The sequence below is a fragment of the Ovis canadensis genome, chromosome 4 (genome assembly GCF_042477335.2).
Source record: "Ovis canadensis isolate MfBH-ARS-UI-01 breed Bighorn chromosome 4, ARS-UI_OviCan_v2, whole genome shotgun sequence".
NCBI lineage: Eukaryota > Metazoa > Chordata > Mammalia > Artiodactyla > Bovidae > Ovis > Ovis canadensis.
Genome location: NC_091248.1, coordinates 55,219,859 through 55,237,509, shown reverse-complemented (window position 1 = coordinate 55,237,509; position 17,651 = coordinate 55,219,859). Strand labels below are relative to the sequence as shown.

The 17,651-nt window shown below is 34.5% G+C and overlaps 1 protein-coding gene across 8 annotated transcripts in view; it reads left to right on the top strand.

Annotated features, from left to right (window-relative positions):
• Window positions 1-17,651, top strand: part of LOC138439237 (platelet glycoprotein 4) — a 97,629-nt gene that overhangs the window by 61,994 nt on the left and 17,984 nt on the right. For all 8 annotated transcript variants that reach the window (XM_069587768.1, XM_069587772.1, XM_069587769.1 and 5 more), the window contains 4 exons: window positions 1,059-1,266; window positions 10,574-10,734; window positions 15,421-15,568; window positions 16,406-16,585. In XM_069587768.1, the coding sequence (XP_069443869.1) occupies window positions 1,147-1,266; window positions 10,574-10,734; window positions 15,421-15,568; window positions 16,406-16,585 (609 nt within the window). In that variant the 5' untranslated portion in view covers window positions 1,059-1,146. The remainder of the gene's footprint in view (window positions 1-1,058; window positions 1,267-10,573; window positions 10,735-15,420; window positions 15,569-16,405; window positions 16,586-17,651) is intronic.

The window sequence follows — 17,651 nt, the reverse complement described above, 5'->3', positions numbered from 1 at the left end:
GGACTGATCTCCTTTCGGATAGACTGGTTGGATCTCCCGGCAGTCCAAGGGACTCTAAAGAGTCTTCTCCAACACCATAGTTCAAAAGCATCAATTCTTCAGTGCTCAGCTTTCTCTATAGTCCAACTCTCACATCCATACATAACCACTGGAAAAACCATAGCCTTGACTAGATGGACCTTTGTTAACAAAGTAATGTCTCTGCTTTTGAATATGCTATCTAGGTTGGTCATAACTTTCCTTCCAAGGAGTAAGTGTCTTTTAATTTCATGACTGCAATCACCATCTGCAGTGGTTTTGAAGTCCAAAATATAAAGTCAGTCACTGTTTCCACTGTTTCTCAATCTATTTGCCATGAAGTGATGGGACCAAATGCCATGATCTTAGTTTTCCGAATATTGAGCTTTAAGCCAACTTTTTCACTCTCCTCTTTCACTTTCATCAAGAGGCTTTTTAGTTCTTCACTTTCTGCCATAAGGGTGGTGTTATCTGCATATCTGAGGTTACTGATGTTTCTCCTGGCAATCTTGATTCTAGCTTGTACTTCTTTCAGCCCAGTGTTTCTCACGATGTACTCTGCATATAAGTTAAATAAGCAGGGTGACAATATACAGCCTTGATGTACTCCTTTTCCTATTTGGAACCAGTCTGTTGTTCCCCAGGTAGTACTGTATAAATGGCTGTGTTCAGGTGGAAAAGCCAGATAGAGGGCAAAAATGTCCATAAGTGTCCCAGGCTGACAGGTAGGCAGAGGGCAAGAGTACATATGCATATTCTCCATAGATAAGATTTCAGTATGTTAATTATCCACAGAAAAAAAAAAAGAGGAGGATTTTGAGGAATTGCTCTATGTGATGATATTTATTGTTTCTACCACTGGTAGGTAGTCAAATTAAAAAGAAAATACAAGACCTAGAAAGTTTTCTTAAAAAAAAAAAACAAAAAACATCTGTTTATACCTGGCAAAATGATTTGTTTCAGTTGCGTGTTTTCCTTGTACTTTGATCTTTTTGTACTGATATTTATGCTTCTGTTTTATGATCTCCTTCTAACGAAAGAACCAGACCTCTTGGCAACCACCTTCATCAGACCTGGGAGTTTGAAAGAAGCAGGTGCTGAACCTCAGTTTTTCCTTGAACAAGAAAAATGGGTTGCAATAGAAACTGTGGGCTCATCGCTGGTGCTGTCATTGGTGCAGTCCTGGCTGTGTTTGGAGGGATTCTAATGCCAGTTGGAGACATGCTCATTGAGAAGACAATTAAAAAGGTACAAGTTGTATCAAGAATATTTCTTTTCATCCTGATTCAGTCTACCTTGATTTGTGTTTGGCTTAGGGTTTCTGTTTTATATTTCATTATAACCAGCAATTTAACACAAAGGTGATTTTGAACAACTGAAACTCTACATGATAGAGAAACAATCAAAGTATGATGTATACTCCATATGAATGTACTGTCATCTTAAGTCTAAATATTTTAATTTCTGATAAAAACTATTATAGGTATGCACATAAGTAGAAATAATTCCCTTTAATTATGTCCAAAGAGTATGCTGATGTGCTTTTCATATGCTTTTGAATGAGAAATGAGTGTTATTTTGTGAGTACTATTTATACTATAAATACTATAAATACTATAAATACTATAAATAGTACTATAAATAGTACTATAAATGAGTACTATTTATAAAAGTAGTTGCACTTTGGTTACAGTTGATTAAAGTAAAATTATATATAACTTAATACTGTGTTTAATATTGATTTAGGAATATTTGGTAAAACTGGTAAAATTTATTTTTGTTTGGTAAACTGTTCTATATGTGTGTAATGTTAATAATATGATTCTTATAAACATTTCCTACTGATGAAGGTAGATAAGGGATTTTTACAAAATACTTTCAGAAATGTTATGCAGAACATATCCCAGTATATATATGTATGTATATGTGTGTATATATATATGTGTGTGTGCATGTGTATATATATATATGTATACAAACAAGTTCACTGTAGATTAACTAAAAATAAAGTGACTTAATACATAGGCTTTGTACAACAAACTAGAATCTGTCTCTCATCCTAGTTCCTTCTAATTCAGCTTTATACGCACCAACTTTAATTGATAAAGAAAAGGAAGACTAGGGTAAGGAGATGTAGGTCTACTGGAGCCCTAAACCAGGGATAGCAAATTCAAATAACTTCAGGGTTTGGAGACAAGCCTTAAAAAAAGCTACCAAGAACAATATATAAACAAGACAATGACTACTGTGAAGTTAAAAGTGTGTGGCCTACTGAGAGGCATGTATGTTTATTTTTAAAATATAATGCTGGCCAAATAAACTTATCTGAGTGCTGGCCTCAGCTGTCATCCTGGTTCAGATGCCAGTGGTCTAGATGTCAGTAAGCACAATGTACGGAGGAGATCAACAAGAACTGAATCATACAATGGGCTAGACTACCAACTCATACTGGGGTTTCTGTTCCTGTCAAGACCTTTATCTGTCTCATCCATTCACCCATGTTTGACATCCTGCTCTTACTAGGAGTTTAAATAATTACAATTATTTTTCACTAAAGCATTGCCTGACTTAATATGAAGATTTAATTTCAAATCTAGTTACCCAGGACAAGAAGTTACTATTTTCCAAAGCTTTTTCGGTTCGTTTTTGTTCAGCTAAATGCTTAGGCTGTAAATTTAAGAATTTTTCTGACTGTACTATTATAGCTATTGTCTTAGCACAACAGATTAAGAAATAGGACATTTTTGGTACAGTTTTTACACTTGTATGCTATATTTGCTTAATAACCACACAGGCATTTCTATCTTTTCTCTTGCTAACTGACAGCAAAAATTTTAACTTCATGAATTTAACTGGAAATATTATACATTAAATACCATCTCCTTCCTTGGAATTCCCGGTTTTCTTGATATTATTTTAATATAGCTCAATAGAGACAGACAGGAGATGGTGAGGTATGGAGTGTCTAACGTGTTAGAGAGAACTGCTATTGTCCTGTATTCTTTCTGCTCTAGAAACTCACTTCCCTTCTGTATCTGTGGAGTGAGAACAGGATAAATTTTGACACACAGACTATAACTTTTTTTTTTAATCTTGAGAAAAGCCACAATAATCTTCCAATGTACAGCATCTTAGACTAAGATTCTTATACTAATAATTTTTTTATTCATACTTGATAATCAGTAGCAAACAGTGATCATCTATTGTTTCTTATTATTCAACAATATTATACATACAGAGTCTCTGTGTCATGAGAGGCACTAACATCTATTTTAATTTTTAATATGTATCTCTAAGTTCATATGGCTAATTTTGAGGAAATAAGAGTTTTGAGACATCAAAAATTTGTATAGAGGCTAAGAGATAATCAATATTTATCTCAAGAAATATAAATTTTAACTGGGAAAAAGCATATTGTAAAAAAAGCTAGAGACTTGTGAAACTCTGTAATTGAATTCTAAAGCATACACTATTTAGAAAGAGAACTTTCATAGAGTATTCAATAACTTCAGGAAGAAGGTGAGACTTGAGTTGGATTTTGAAGTATAAAATTTTGATCGCCCAAAGAGAGTTCCAATAAAAGTGTCAAGGGACTGCTTAATGCCATAGAAAAGAGTTGTGGAAATGCAACTAAATATTGTGACGATAGAAGGAAAAATATTTTTTTAATGTGTCAAAACAAAGAAATAACAGCAAAGATTATTGGAAAGATAATAACATGGGGTAAAATTTAGGAAACTTTTGAGCATCAGGCAGAAGACTATTTAAGTAGTGACATGACAGGCAATAGTAGTATATATTTACCTGTAGTTGTTAGATATAACAAAATCTGCATTTAGAGACTGGTATCAAATATACTGAAAAAAGAAATGGCAATACTATATACTAGTAAGTTATATGCCACACATACTAACTATATACTAAATAAATAAAGCATTTTTTAGTCCTACTAAGAGCTTCATATATACTAATTCATTTAATCTTCACAAATATCAATGAGAAGATACTACCATCACAAGACCTTAAATCAACCTGACAACTTACCCAGCCAAAAGGAATATGAGTTAGTTTCTAAACCTAGGCAATCTTAAGGCAGAGATGAGATGATTTATACATTTTGCACTCTCTAATTCTACAATAGAAAGTGTTGGAAAGTGAGGAGACCAAAAACAGGAAATGTTATGTAGGACATGACCACTTTCAAGGAGAATTTAACACTCACTTTTAAACAGATTTTTGCACAGTTTGCATATAACAAAAGGTTCTCTGGTCTAGTGTGATGGAGTATGTAGGACCGATGGGTGATGGAATGCAATGGACAGAGGAACTAAATAAATAGGGGGAGAGAGGAGTAAAAGTTTCAAACTACAAGATGTCCAGTTGTGTTCTTGATAGAAATATGCATACCTTAGAAGAATAAAGCACAGAGGTTTTATAAGTGATTTGAAAAGAACATCCGTGTATATTTCAAAGGGAAGGTTCAGAGATTTGTTCATTAGTATAGAAAATACAGATAAAACTAAACAATAGATATGTTTAAGGAGAGTTTGAATATAGAGACGAAAGAGCAGAGAAATTACTACGGGATTTATGCATTCAGAGGTAAGTAGGAAGACAACAGAAAAAATATTTTATATGAAGCAATGAAAACAATAGACTGTAATTTTTTTTAGAAGTTATTATGAAGTCAGTTTTTAAGGAAAAAGTAAAATTATCTCAGGCAGATGAAAATTAAGGAAATAGTAGTTAGAACACAGTCACTAATAACTTTAAAATTATATTTTCAGTAGTGCCAAGTAATAAAGTGGGATAAAATAAAGAAATAGAGTGTTTTCCCTTCTTATTTTTGAAATGAGGGTTACCTGCAATCTTTGGGTCATACTGTAACCCAGCTCAATATTCACAGACTAAGACATCATCTCTAAGACATCACTTCTCAGCCTTTTGGCTAAGATTACGTGGCTTAGATGGTAAAGCATCTGCCTGCAATGCAGGAGACCTGGGTTCAATCCCTGGGTCAGGAAGATCCCCTGGAGAAGGAAATGGCAACCCACTCCAGTACTCTTGCCTGGAAAATCCCATGGTCAGAGGAACTTGATAAGTTACAGTCCATGGGTCACAAAGAGTTGGACACAACTAAACAACTTCACTTTCACTTTTCAAGACATCATCAGAAGCCCTTCAATGGTCAGGAGCTGTGTTGTATAGTTAAGACAGCTTGCTTTTGCGCTCAGATTTTCATATAGCGGTGTTGACCTTGCTTGTTTTAATTATGTAAAGCTGTTGTGACTTTTTCTTCATTCAAATAAAACTGTTTCTTTTAAATTTAGTTTACAAAATTATTTTAAATATAAGATTAGCATATGTATCTGTTTGGCATACGTGTAGATGTCAAATCTTTGAACTATGTGTAAGCACAGAGAGCTAAGTGTCTCGCCCCTGCCTCAAGGGCACTTAGGTTAATACTGCTATTTTACAAACATATATATATATATATATATATATATATATATATGTTGTACTACCAGACAGTTTTTCTCTACAATTAAAACTCATTGCATGTAACTTGCATTATTTAATGGACTAACAGCAAATTGGCAAAGTTATTACCTATATATAAGCACCATTAAAAAATAAAGTGCTTAATTTAAAAAAGATAAGAAAACCATCTCATCATGTTCTCTAGAGTTGGGACTCTGATATTTTCTGGTTCTCAAAGATGACACCTGATACCAATATCTGAAATGGCGTAAAACAGTCAATACATTTTACCATTATATTTCTTTATTCACTATTTCCAAAGGAAATTTTGTAGGGTTTTTATGCATTATAGATAATTATGCATTATGTAGGGTTTTATGCATTATAGCTGAATGCTTTTATACCAGTGTTTCAGATCATGATTCCTAGTAGAATTGAGTGGGACCTGCAGATTTGTGCAATTTTGCTAGATAGACTAAAAGTCAATGGCATGAGCTGCCATGAATGTGGAAAGCAGAAATTATTAAAGGACTTCAGAAAAAGGTCAAAGTTCTGGCACCACTCACAAAGGATAATTTATCACCTGACACTATAAAATATCACTTGATTAATATTGCTGAATATTATATAATAAGCAATTTTAAATAATTTGAATTCACCTATGATATTAACCATGGAACATCAAGACAGAAAATCAAGATATCTTTTTCAATTAAAAGACTAATGTTCAATCATACCATCATTCAATTACACCATTTCCTTTCCCTATCCTTGAAAAGAATGATCTTCTCGTAGCCAAAAAATGCTTTCAGATAAAATAAACATAAATGATGATTATTTTGACTTATTAAAATGACTATAATTTCAATATTTGATAGTAAATTTTATACACATATATATTAATTTCATGGTATATGCTTAGACTATTTCTAGATATGACAAAATAATTTTTACCTTATTATAGTATCTAAAAGCTCAAAAAAGTGCCAGAGGTATATAGGTTATTAAAGATAGTAGAACTTGCTTTAATTTAATAATAATTATGAGAACATGAAATAATCTAAAATAAACTCTAAATTTAAATAGTAGTAAAACATGGATTAAACATGTATTTGCATATTAACTCCAATAATAAAATCACTTTAAAATGTTTTAAGAAACAGCAGGTCAGCGTAATTTTCTTCCTCCAGCCCAATTTAATATCAACATAGTATACTTTTCATGCCAAAGAAAAACTCTCCCATTTTAGGTTCTTATGTAAACACTTGGAGGCTGATTTCCTGAGTTTCAGAAACATATTACATCTAATCAATTTCACCACCTGTTATTCTGATGTTTAAGTGATGACTTGTTAATAACCTGAGACAAAAATCACTTTTTGACTGTTAGCACAACTGGCACTGATATTCTAATCCTCTCTTTCTCTTTCTCTCAGCATGTATACACATAGGAGAAAATGTTTTGATCATAGGAAGACTGCTTGTAACTGGTTCTAAACAGAACAAATTGTGGTAGTGAGTGAAGAAGAAAAAGACTCTTTCAGTATGTTTCTGCTGTTTAGGAAAGTTTTGATTTCACTGGATGGAGAATAAATATAGAAATGATTAAACAGCAGAAGTGTCACAGGATTTTACATGAGCTATTGCCACATGACTGGTTCAGACAGGAATGCTATGAATGAAATAATTAATATAATTATACCATATTCCACCTATATTGACTTTCAGAAATATGAATTTCATATCATTCGACCTCATATTATTTCCAATATTATTATTATCCCTATTTTACAAATAAGGAAGCTGAGGTACAGGAAATCAAATAGCCTGCCCAAGTTTAAATGGTTAGCATATGATCAAACTGGGAATCAAACTCATAGCATCTATTTCATTGTTAACCACTTCACTCTAGGCTTCCCAGGAGGTTCAAACAGTAAAGAATCTGCCTGTAATACATGAGACCCAGGATCAGGAAGACCCCCTGATCAGACCCTGATCAGGATCCTGACCCCTAGATCAGGAAGATCCCCTGGAGAAGGGAATGGCAACCCACTCTTATATTCTTCCCTGGAGAATTCCATAGACAAAAGATCCTGATGGGCTACAATCCATCCAGTCACAAAGAGTCAGACATGACTGAGCGATTAACACTTTCACTTTTCACTCTAGGCTTTGAGTAAAGAAGCCAATATACTTGGGTTGGTAGTAGGGTAAGGAAATCTACTCATAGATTAAAATCTGCTTTATATGATTCCATCTTTCAGTACTCTGTAAGAACCTTGAGAAATGGGACAATATTATTTTCTGCGAATGTATTCTTTATAGTTCATTCACAGGAACATATTTAGACTAAAGTTGCCCATCATGTGGATGAATATTACTTTCCCATAACAGCAATAATCAAGTGACCACAGGACTAGATAGAGGGTATTACAGTCCCAGATATCTGCCTTCAAATTAATGTAGCAAAACAGAACTTTCAAAGTAAATGGCTTTCAACTCAGCTGAAGACCATGCCACACTAGAGTCATCAAGCTGAAATCCAGGGCTAAACAGTCTGAATGCTTAAAGTCAGGGATAGATACTGATGTATGTATCAGCCAAGGGAGAGATCTTCAATTATATTACTTTTTTTTTTTGTACATATAATTTCATCTTTGTATTTCAAATTTACTGAAAGGTCCACAAAATAGGTCAGACAGTCCAAAGTCAATTTAAAATTCATGGCCTTTTAAAGTCACAAAGAACTTAAGCTCCTTTTTAAGAGGACCTTATGATATATTTAGTCTTGATAGTCAAAGAGGTCTATACAAATTTCTAGTACCTAGGTAGTCTTAGGATCAGAAGAAATTCATTCCTATTCTGACTGATTCAATATTTTTCTCTGTCTCTGTACAAATTGTGGTTTTATAAAAACCAAACAAGATTGGTGTGAAATGCCGGATTCACCATTATCTACTACCAAATTATTGTGCCACATTGAATCAGACATCTGTTTTTCTAGGACCCACTTCTACTACTAAAAAAAAAAAAAAAAAAAATGGATGGTGTTAGATGACCCTAACTCTAAAGCTAGAAGTTCAGTGCACTCATTTCCATTCTTTGTGTTTCAACTTCCTGATTTTAAAAAAGTTATCTCCAGATTGACAAGTAAAACAAAGTAACTCATGGTCCTTAGAAGAAAGACACAATATAGTTACAATGTTTTTTAATATAAAATGCACAAGTGTTAGACTCAGGGAGATTTCCGTCCCACCAAGTACATTATTGAAATCTGTGTCTGGAGAGGTAATGATAAACAATTGATATTATACTAGTCCTTAAGAGTCTATCGTGTAAAAGTAATAATGTTCATGTGTATATGTTCATGTGTGTTCTCCTCTCATGTCTCTTGAAATGGGTAAATGAAAATAGTTTGCAGCTTCCGTGTAGACTTCAGCTTCAAAACCCTCATCATTTACAGTAAACACCTTTACATTTAGAATAGCCATAATACTTATCTATACATAATTTTGTCTTGATTTGGGTTTGCTATGGAATTAAGACTTTTTAGGAGTAATAAAACAATCTTCAAGGACAATTGCTTGTTAAAAGTACTAACGTCTCACACTGCGTTAACAGTTGCGATGTACCCAGTGTAAAAGGATTGTGACAGCACAGGATTTTGTAATGGCATTTTAGCTGATGCCCTGTTCTCCTCTAAGGAATTCTTTTTCTTTCCATTAAGCAATAAGTCAAGTATCCTGAAGACTGCTGATTCACTTTGACTTCTACCAACTAAGTGCAGAGGTGACAGGAACAAAAAATAGTAACACGGTGTGAAAGAGGACTAGCATAAGGGTCAGAGATTAGGATCTTCATTGTGATTCTGCCACTAGGCATTTGGCTCAGTGACCCTTGGGCCAGATACCTGGTTTCTCAGAGTGTCAGCATGCTCTCCTAGTAAATGTTCACTGTCCTTTTCTGATCCATCATTCTATGAATTGATGCTTCCTGTTGAACTAAACAAACAGGTGAGATTGTTCTTGTGGGTTTTTTTCAGGCTTATTTTCTGTGAAATGCTTTCCTTCCTCTTCCTCTAGCAGTAAAAGGGTAAACTGGAGCTTTCCACCTGAGTATGTATTCCTTCCAAGGTAGTTAATTGGAAACATTGCCTGCCACAAAGTCACCTTTGTCTCCATTACCTCCATAGTCTTCTTGTTCAGAGAGTAAAAGCCTTGGAAGGAACCTGGGAGAGCATCTATGATAACTCCCTCACTTTACAGATAATAAAATTGACCTCAAAGGGTTTGGTGACTCTCTATTCTGTCTCAGCTCCTAAACTATTAATAGATACTTATGTATCCATACTAATAATACCTAAACTAGTAGATACTTCTAATGTTGGATTTTCTGATTTCACAAAAAAAGAAAAAAAAAAACTTCTGTATTTCTTCTTTTATTTTTAAAGTATTAACCTAATAATAATGAATTAGACTACTGTAATCTTGGAAACAGGTACTAATAGGTTTCTGCAAATGTACTGAGAGGAAAGCCTCATTGATCAGGGTTTTGAATGGGAGAAATCAAAGCTGTGTTTTTCTTAACAAATGTTAACCGATTTTCACCTGAAGTATCCAAATTCTGAAGAAAATGAGAAAACTTCTAATTCCACTAGATTTTTCTATTTTTCCGTTTTGCCTCTTCAGTCTGACTCATTGAGGGTACATTAGAAATTAATATTCAACCTGATAAGAACTTTTTGAAATGCTTTAATTAATCTTGCTTAATAAATTGTTACAAATTGTTGCAATATTGAAACAGGGTCACTCTAAAGCTTGCCAATGGTTGTCCTTACAATCACCAGACATGTTTGCAATATTATACACTGATTTTCCTTGTAAAAGGCTGACTGAAAGAGATTGCTACCATAATGTGTTGAAAACATTTCTGTTGCAAGCATGTGGCAGGTTGCAAAGGTTTTCATGAGCAGGATACTTGAGCTTGATCTTTCACTGACTAACGAAAAAGTTTCAACTCCCAACAGCTGCCCGTATTGGCTACAAAATATAACCCAAACATTTTCTTTTTCATAGGAAGTTGTCCTTGAAGATGGCACAATTGCTTTTAAAAATTGGGTTAAAACAGGCACAGATGTTTACAGACAGTTTTGGATATTTGATGTGCAGAATCCAGACGAAGTGGCAGTTAATAGCAGCAAAATTAAAGTTAAGCAAAGAGGTCCTTACACTTACAGGTGAGTCCCCAAAATACGTGGCACTCTTTCCTTGAACACAGGTATTTCTGAAAAAGCTTCCACTTGACAAATGTCACTGTATTGAAATGTACTTATTATTTTCTTACCATAAATATATATGGAAATATTTTGTTTCTGCCTACATAAAATCCTAATCTAAGGATTTAATTATTATTAAAGAACAGGTTTATTATGAATTTGCCAGCATCAGTTAACTACCCTACATTTAACAAGTCACATGTGTTTTACACTTGTGGCATATATGTTTCAAAAGCTCTGAAATACACATCTAAATAGAAAAAATATATCAAAATTTTTAAAAATGAGTATTTTAAAATCTTAAAGTTGAAAAGTGTAGGTACATGAGTAGTTCTCAAAGTATGGCTCCTGGACCAGCAACATCAGCATCACCTGGGAACTAAGGCAGAAATGCAAATTCTCAGGCCCCACCCCTAGACCAAGTGAATCAGAGACCCTTGGTTTGAGCCTGGTAATGAGTTTTATAGCTCAGCTGGTAAAGACTCCGCCTGCAATGCGCAAGACCTGGGTTCGATCCCTGGGTTGGGAAGATCCCCTGGAGAAGGGAAAGGCTACCCACTCCAGTATTCTGGCCTGGAGAATTCCATGGACTGTATAGTCTACAGGGTCGCAGAGAGTCGGACACGACTGAGCGACTTTCACTCACTCTAATGAGTTTTACAAATACTCTGGGTGATTGCAATACATAGTCAGTTTTGCTAACCACAGCATTAACTTCTATGTAAGTAAAATACCTGCTTAGGATTTCTATTCAAACTGTTTTCCAGGTCTTAAGAGTGTATTTATGCAGTAGCTTCATTCTTATATTTTCTCCAGTACAAAGACTGAATAAAAAATACCTTTATCTACATGCCGTAACAGTTTAAAACATTTTGTATGGAATCTAAGATCCATCAGATGTAGGGAGAAATAATTAGCCAGAACTTTTCATTTTGTAAATTTAAAAATCAGACTGACACCAGGTGAAATAGTTTGTCCACGATGACAAAATCCTGGAAACTGATAACTCCTAGTTATTGGTGTACATTTTCCCCCTGTCAAATTTATAGATTGAAGTGCTAAAAACACTAACCTTAGCTAGGTATTAGGACATTTATAGACCCCATATGGGAACAGAATTAAGTCCTGTTGTATCATTTGTTATATAAATATGATTTTTCAAGGATAATTACAACTAGTTATAGACAATAATCAAGTATTATCACAAAACTTCATGTTTGTAAAGATTTCTAATTCATAGTTTTACTTTCGTACTTGTTTTGTGTAGTCTATAATCATGTAATTTCTTTCCTCTCCATGCATTAATTTATTTCTATGTCAGCACCTCATGCTCAAAGATAATGAAGTAACAGTAGCTGGGAGGGTGATGCCTGCTGCTGTAACATAATATATAAGCTGTAGAACACCATGGTACTATTCCATCCTAGTAATTATCCCCATTTCCTGTCTTCAGACATATGTCTATGACTATTCACAACTCGGTCATAGAAGTCTTGGTTTTCATTGTTACAGAAAATAATCTTACTTTCAGAAATATTAAAAAAAATTTTTTTTCAGAGTCTTATACTTCTTATATCACTATCAAAAGCCAGATATAATAAGATATCTGAATATCTTATTCCAAAAAACGTGTACTCTGAAAATCTAGAACTCACGTATGACCTAATATAATCTAAGTATAACTGACTAAACTTCTGTCATAGCTCAATTGTTAAAGAATCCGCCTGCAGTGCCAGAGTCCGCCTGCAGTGCAGGAGACCTGGGTTCGATTCCTGAGTTGGGAAGATCCCCTAATGGCAACCCAATCTAGTATTCTTGCCTGGGAAACCCCATGGACAGAGGAGCCTGGTGGGCTACAGTCCATGAGGTCTCAAGAGCCAGACATGACTTCGTGACTAAGACACCAAACCATAACTGATTAAAAATCATACCCTGAGAGAACTGAATGCATGTGATAAGAGAAAAGAGGTGGTATTTAAGATCTGTCTCATCACAGGTTTTGCTTAATTTTTTTGCTTGCTTGCTTGGGGGGGTGGGTATATTTTTACTTTTAAGGCTGTTCATTGTGGAATGTAAAAAACAAACAATATAGAATCCTGTCCCAGTCCTGCTCTGATAGGTGATAAGATATATATCTTATTCTTGGAGGCTAAAACCTTCATTCTCTAAGGGATAAAAATGGAGTGGATTAGATATAATTTGTTTACTTGGAGAAGTAATGAGGTGAGGGTTGGAGAAGTTGGATTTTCAGCTAAAGTATGTAAACAAACTCGAATTTATATAACAATTCTAAAGGAATCTCATGATGTTTTATGATGTTGACAAAGGAATCCTTACTGTCTACCTAGATATCTTAAATAATGGGAAAAACAATGGTTACCTTTCAGAAAAAGTTAATAGTTTGAGAGTCTTCCATGTGTTGAGGTGAATTTACTTCCTATCAATTACACCCTGAATTCAGTTGAAATTGGAAGTGGAAGAGGAGGTCCCTCCTCAACAGAACCACACAGGTTTATTTGCCTTTTAGCTGCTGAAGTGAGCTTGATGAAACTTTGACAGGGTGTGACATGAGTCAAAACATGAAACTTCCTGGATTGAGATGTTAATTATGTATTCCATCTCTATGAAGACCTGGTAACTCCTTCAGAATATCCTCAGATCGAACATGAAAGTCAAGTCGCTCAGTCGTGTCCGACTCTCTGCAACCCCGTGGACTGTAGCCCACCAGGCTCCTCCGTGGGATTCTCCAGGCAAGAATACTGGAGTGGGTTGCCATTTCCTTCTCCAGGGGAATCTTCCCAACCCAGGGATCGAACCCAGGTCTCCCTCATTGCAGGCAGACGCTTTAACCTCTGAGCTACCAAATTTTTTAATTACTTCGCTTTGGCAAGAGTACATGGAAAACAAAATATGAAGCAATTACCTCCCTTTGACCTTATTAACCAATACTCTGTAAAACATGTATACATTCTAATTTTTAAACAAAAACTTGAGTACTTATAATCTTTTTAAAAGTATATTCTAAACACAGACCTTAAAAGTATATTCTAAACACAGACCTCAGTTTGAAGGATTTTTTTTCTGTTAGTGAGTGCCATCTGCTGGTATAATGTAAGTACAACTAAGTAAACTACAATTTGAGTCACAATTATGGCTCAGCTGGTAAGAAGCCACCTGCAATGCGCGAGAGTCAGACACCAATGAGTGACTGTCAGTTACTTTCACTTATTTATATTGCTATTATTTCAAGTATATAAATATAAATGTTCCTGAAAATTAAAGTATTTTAATTTAAATATGAATATGTAATATAATTTTAACATATAATTATCTGATATAAAAGAGTAACTGACTAGTAATAGATTCTCCAGGATGATGTCTCAGATATTTATATTCTTTGTATGTCTACAGCATTCCAAGGAGAATAAACAATAAAAAGCTTAATGAAATTGTATTAGAAATAATATATATTTCCATATTTTTGTGAATTCTCTTTTTAAAGAATATAAAAAATAACTTCTTCATTCAAAACTATTTACCAAGAACTTACCCATGTACCAGACACTGCTTGGGGATTCAAAATACTCATAATACCTATGGCATAGGAACCTACATTTTTATTATACTTGATTGAAATCAGGTCAGGTTTTTCTGGTTGGTTTTGTTTTTTCCATTTCAGTCCCATGTTGTTTCAATCTTTATCTTAGATAACAACACATAACTATTAGAAGCTCATATGATAGAGACATCCGGATATATGATACAGCAGTGAATAATGTACACCTTTTTCCATCTCAGTAAATATCTTGTATGTATAAAATATTTTTTTCCCATGATATTACCCTTCACTACATTCCTAAAAAGTAGTTGGTACTCTGCCTACAGATTAGAGCCAGGAGCTCAGAACTAGTAACTATTCCATACATGGGGTAGGGTTGGAGAGGAATTGATCTGTTATGTGGAAATATATTGTTAGTTATCTTTAACTTTCATTAAAATAATGAAAATTATAGCCAAGCCAGTGATGGAAAGGCTATCTACTTTGAACAGTCCTTCTAATATAAGAAAATGGGCTCATAATATTCCCCTGCTTCAGCTTCTGTATTTCCCCCTCACCCTCAAGACGAAAGGTGAACATCTGAATGTAGAATGCAACCCTTTAGTCTTTGAAATCTTGCTCATTTCAGTGGCTTTGTTTTCTAGCACTCCCCTTACTCAGACACTGTAAACCAACCACACTGAAACGTGTTATTTCTAAGAGTATACCATGATCTTACTTATCCTATATGTTCTAACATATTTTACCAAATTAAATTTTTATCTGCCACTCAAACCACTTATATGAAATTGTATCCTGTCCATTATCCCCACCATAACCATTCTAAGCCTGAGTTTGTACCTATTCTGTCTTCTCACAGAATCTGTATAACCTCCTTAATAACATGTATTCCTTCTCCTCTGGTATGTACATCTAAGACCTTCCTTCTCTAATTTGCTACAGACTCAGCATCAGCTTGCTTATCCTTTTGGTCTACTTGTTTAGCATAATATCTGACACAGTCTATGTACTTAAAATTATTTGTTGCATGAATGAATGACATTCATTTGAAACAATGGTTTTGAGTTTTAGTTCCTCCTGTTTTTCAGAGTTCGTTATCTAGCCAAGGAAAATATAACCCAGGACCCTGAGACCCACACGGTCTCTTTCCTGCAGCCCAATGGCGCCATCTTTGAACCCTCGCTATCAGTTGGAACTGAGGATGACATGTTCACCATTCTCAACCTGGCTGTAGCAGTGAGTAGACAAACCGCAAAATTACTGGTTTTGAAATCTTCTAAAATCCAACTGTAAATAACCTCACAATTAAAACTACAATTAGATATCTTTTTTTTTCATTTTTATAAAAATGCTTTCTTACGCTATTATTTTGAATTACGATCATTTGGAAAGATGACAAGATCATAGAATGATCAACTGAAGACTGATTAGAAGACCATTTAGAGTGTATCATTTTAAAAAGGATTTATGGGGCTTCCCTCGTGGCTCAGTGATAAAGAATCCGCCTGATAAAGAATCCACCTGATAATGCAGGAGACATGAGTTCAATCCCTGGTCCAGGAAGATCCCACATGCCTCAGAGCAGCTAAGCCTGTGCACCACAACTATTGAGCATGTATGTGTTCTAGAGCTGCGGAGCTGCCACTACTGAGCCCAGATGCCTCAGCTACTGAAGTCTGCACACCCCAGAGCCCATGCTCTGCACCAAGAGAAGCCACCACCACGAGAAGCCCACGCACCACAATCAGAGACTGGCCCTGCTCAAGGCAACTAGAGAGAAGTGTGCCCAGCAGTGAAGACTCAGCACAGCCAAAATAAATCACTCATGAAAAATATAAGCAAAATTTGTCAAAAAGTAGGACTCAACTTGAAACTCTTCTTCCTGTGGCCCACACACCACAGAGAAATGTAATCATTAAGAGATGAAATAATATACTTTTAGTCCTGGCTAGATTCGGCAGTCGTTTTAAAAATAGCTGGAAATTGTTTTATTCGGTTTAATTCTTGTATTTACATTTATTTGTTGTTATATTGCACTTGGTGTCTTAAAGCATGATTTTTTTTTTTTTGCAGGCTGTACCACATCTCTATCCAAATTCATTTATTCAAGGAATACTCAATTCACTTATCAAAAAGTCCAAATCTTCCATGTTTCAAAACAGAACTTTGAAAGAACTATTGTGGGGCTATACGGATCCATTCTTGAATTTGGTTCCATATCCTGTTACCACTACAGTTGGTGTGTTTTATCCTGTGAGTAACAATTATAAATCTTGATACTGTTAGACTTTAACTGGATATATATAATCAATCACACTGGCAATTCATAAGTTTATCATTCATTGTGTTAAACCCTATTTTGGATCTCGGAATACATACCCTAAGTTTTTAAAAATCTCTACCTCACATGGATTTAGCTTTCCTAGTTGGGAAAATTTACTTATCTGAATTTAACAATTAAGTTTAAGATTAAGAAGTGGCCATTTAATCAAGTGTCCACTCCTAGATAAAGATGCAATTGTCTAAAATTAGGTTATAAGGTGCTAAGAGTTTGAATACTGTTTTTGGTTTTGTTTCCTGTCTGAAAAAACAAGTTTAAGCTGTATTTTATTTTTGTTAATTGTATTCATCATATCATTCTTAAAAAATTGTTTCAGTGTAAATTTAAAAGTCACCTTACATTGTACATAAGATTGATACATCAGCATGTTGTATTCTCTCAGATTAGTTGGTAAGAACTTCTGTGAGTGAGTGCAGTGCTCAGAGCTGATAAGAACTTCTATCTACAAACTCATGAAATGGCAGTTTGGAGATAAAAAGTGAATGTGGTGATGTACTTAGTTATGGCAGAATGTTCTGAATTACAAATAGGACAAGGTGACTATTGCATGGAAAATTTTGCTGTGATTCCATTTGGCACTATATGAGATATTAATTTTATTTTGCAGTTCTTTGTTATTTTACTTTAGGTGGTTTTTAGGGTTGCAAGTTCATATATCAATCAAATATGAATACAGAAAGCCTTAAGAGAGATAAATTCAGTTACTATTATTTCATTCACATATTCTTATTTCTTTCCTTGGCTAATTCTGTTTTTAATTTTGTACACTTCATCTTAGTAACTACTTAGAGATCATAACATTGAGACAATGTCTAGAAATTGGTCATTTTTCTCATAGGTTTTGTTCACTCTCCCCTCACTTCAATATACCAGGAGTAGTGATCAAAATGGCCTTTCTGGATTGAATAAAACAAAGAGTGCTAGAATTTGATCATGACAGCTTTGGCATTTGTTACCTTACTTTGTCTTGGCATCTAG